Source organism: Entamoeba invadens, assembly GCF_000330505.1.
Source record: "Entamoeba invadens IP1 unplaced genomic scaffold scaff_1105074726079, whole genome shotgun sequence".
Classification (NCBI taxonomy): domain Eukaryota; phylum Evosea; order Mastigamoebida; family Endamoebidae; genus Entamoeba; species Entamoeba invadens.
In genome coordinates this window covers 54,792-57,264 of record NW_004191893.1, presented here as the reverse complement: position 1 = coordinate 57,264, position 2,473 = coordinate 54,792, and the positions used below count along the sequence as shown (strand labels likewise).

General features: G+C 36.3%; 2 protein-coding genes across 2 annotated transcripts; both read left to right on the top strand.

Moving 5' to 3' along the window:
- Positions 1-484: 484 nt before the first annotated feature.
- Positions 485-1,156, top strand: EIN_031040 (hypothetical protein; the record flags this gene model as incomplete). Its single annotated transcript, XM_004185711.1, has 1 exon — positions 485-1,156. One exon carries the CDS (start codon positions 485-487, stop codon positions 1,154-1,156), a length of 672 nt encoding a protein of 223 aa, XP_004185759.1.
- A 561-nt stretch (positions 1,157-1,717) lies between these two features.
- On the top strand, positions 1,718-2,473 carry EIN_031030 (amino acid transporter, putative; the record flags this gene model as incomplete). The annotated part of the gene is made up of 3 exons (XM_004185710.1): positions 1,718-1,883; positions 1,951-2,402; positions 2,440-2,473. Coding segments are annotated over 3 exons (652 nt in total), but the record flags the coding sequence as incomplete, so codon positions are not given.

Sequence of the window (2,473 nt, the reverse complement as noted above, 5' to 3'; positions counted from 1 at the left end):
AGCAGAACAAATAGCACGAGTGATGCGGAATATGGCTTTTGAAAAAGATGGGAATGATACACATCGGTTATCGTCGTGAAAGTGCCTCGTTGATTGTTGTGTGATTCTCTTGTCATATCCATTCATTTATTGATTGCTTCTTCATCAATAACATTTTTTACTTCCCTTTTAAAATGTTATTCAAATCGTAACTATTTGAATACTATTTTAAATACTATTTCAGAACCTAAACATTTTTTTGAGTATTCAATTATACATTAATAGTAATAAACTATTGAAATCTAGTTCATTCACTTAAGAGAGAGAAATGAACTAGAGAATAAACTAGAAAAGAACTAGACAGAGTTGGCTCTGATAAAAAGAGAAAAAAAGGGACTACATCTCTAAAAGCAGACAAAAACAGAAGAAAGAAAATGATAAACCACATGGAAAAACTAGAAACCCTTCTAATAGAAATGAAATGAACTGAAAAAAAAACTAGAACATGAGCGATCATACAAAACACCCGACGCGTGCACATCACGCCGTTGAAAGATTTCAAGGTTCCGTCCCACAACGTGCCACTTCTAAAGCACTCCGTCTTGACGGAGACGGAATTGTACTGGGAACATCGAAGAAAATATCGTCGGCAATCAACGCGTTGGAACAAAATAAATTGGTCAACCTCCATCGCCTTTTCTACGGGAGCGCTGGCGTCGCAAAGGAACGGCTGATGAATGTCTTGGCATTCTGTGGGCTCGAACAAGCGAATCAAACTGCTTTCGACAAGAACGTGAAACGCGTGACGGGGGCATTGGAGAAAAAGACGGACGAAGAGATCGACGAACTCGTGAAAGTGTTTGCAGTGAAGGTGAAAGAGACGCGGAACGGGAAAATCGAAGACATCTTGAATTTCGTTATCACTCCATTGCGACCAAATTGTGACGAACAAATCGAATTCAAAGATGAAACGTTCGAGGAAATGGTCGAAGAAGGAGACGAAGAACCAGAAACACAATACGACGGGTTGGATGCGTCGAGTGATGAAGGTGAAGTCTATAACGAAGAAGATGAAGAAGACGATGATGATAAACCTATTAAAAAAACTAAAACAACGAAGAAAGGAGCAAAGACATCACAAACGAAAAAGGGTAAAAAGAAAACAACAAACAAATGAAAGTTATTTTGAAATTTTGGTGTTCTTTTCTGCGCTTTTCAATGGGTTCTTTTTGGAATGTCGTCGAGATTTGATGAATGACAATATGATTTTAAAAAATAATACTAACATTTTAAACTATTTTTTTTTGAGATTTGTATTATTTATTATAATAAAAATATTAAAGGAATATCATTGTAATACAATATGCTAAAAAAAGAATTCGTTTTTTAAATATTTTTGAAAAATAATTCAAATGCATTTTTGGGAAGAGAACATCGTTTATCAATGCAGGTTTTAATTATAATTTATACTACAATTATCTAAAAGTATAGTTTCTTTTTTTGCAATAAACCCAGAAAGATCAATCAAATCAAAAAATAATCAGATTGAAAATGGCGGAATAAACCCGAAATAATAAGGTAAAAAACGAAATAAAAGGACGGAATTTAGAGAGAAAGAATAAGTCAAAAAAAGAGAGAACTTATCAGAGAAGGTTGATGAAAGAATGGAAGAACGGTGAGCTTCTTCTACAAGCAGAATGTCGTAGAGAGAAAAATGAAAAAACTGGAATAGAACAGAATGAGCGATAGTGACGCATTGTTGATACCTTCTCAACCTCAGACGAGTAACCCCACGAATCCGCAAGGTGAACAGAGTTCAGGGGAAACCGAACAACTGTTACCAAAACAAGAGGTCAACACATATGGGTATTTGGCGGGCTTTGCGACTGTCATCAATTACATCAGTTCGTTTTTCAGAGATTAATGCCCCATTTTTTTAAGCATATATAGTCGCATAACACTCATATATAGTTGGAACGGGTGTATTTGGGTTGCCATTTGCTTATTTTACCGCTGGTATACCACTTTCTGCCATTGCCATTATGATATTCTTCTTCATTAACGTCATCACTATGAACTATATCTTGGATACAACAGCAAGGTCTGAGGGTAAAACAGAAGTGAAGGAAAACAAGGGAGAAAATGTATTTAAAATTTTACCACATAATGAGATCAAATATCGCCTTTTTGACTATTCCACACTCAGCGGGTTGTGGGGAGGAAACATTTTCAAATGGGCTTCCTTCACATGTTTAACTTTGTACACATATGGTGGGCTTTGGGCATACGCTGCAACAGCAACAACAACCATCTCTACACTCTTCTGGATGTTTTATGGGGAACCAGAGCATTGTTTGACGCGGAATGGCATCTGGGAGTGTCAACTGTCGTATTATATGTCACTGCTGCTCTATGCTGCTATTGTTGTTTCGTTGAGTTTCATTGATTTGAGTAAACAAGATGGCTTCAAATGATATTAACGTTCTATCGATTC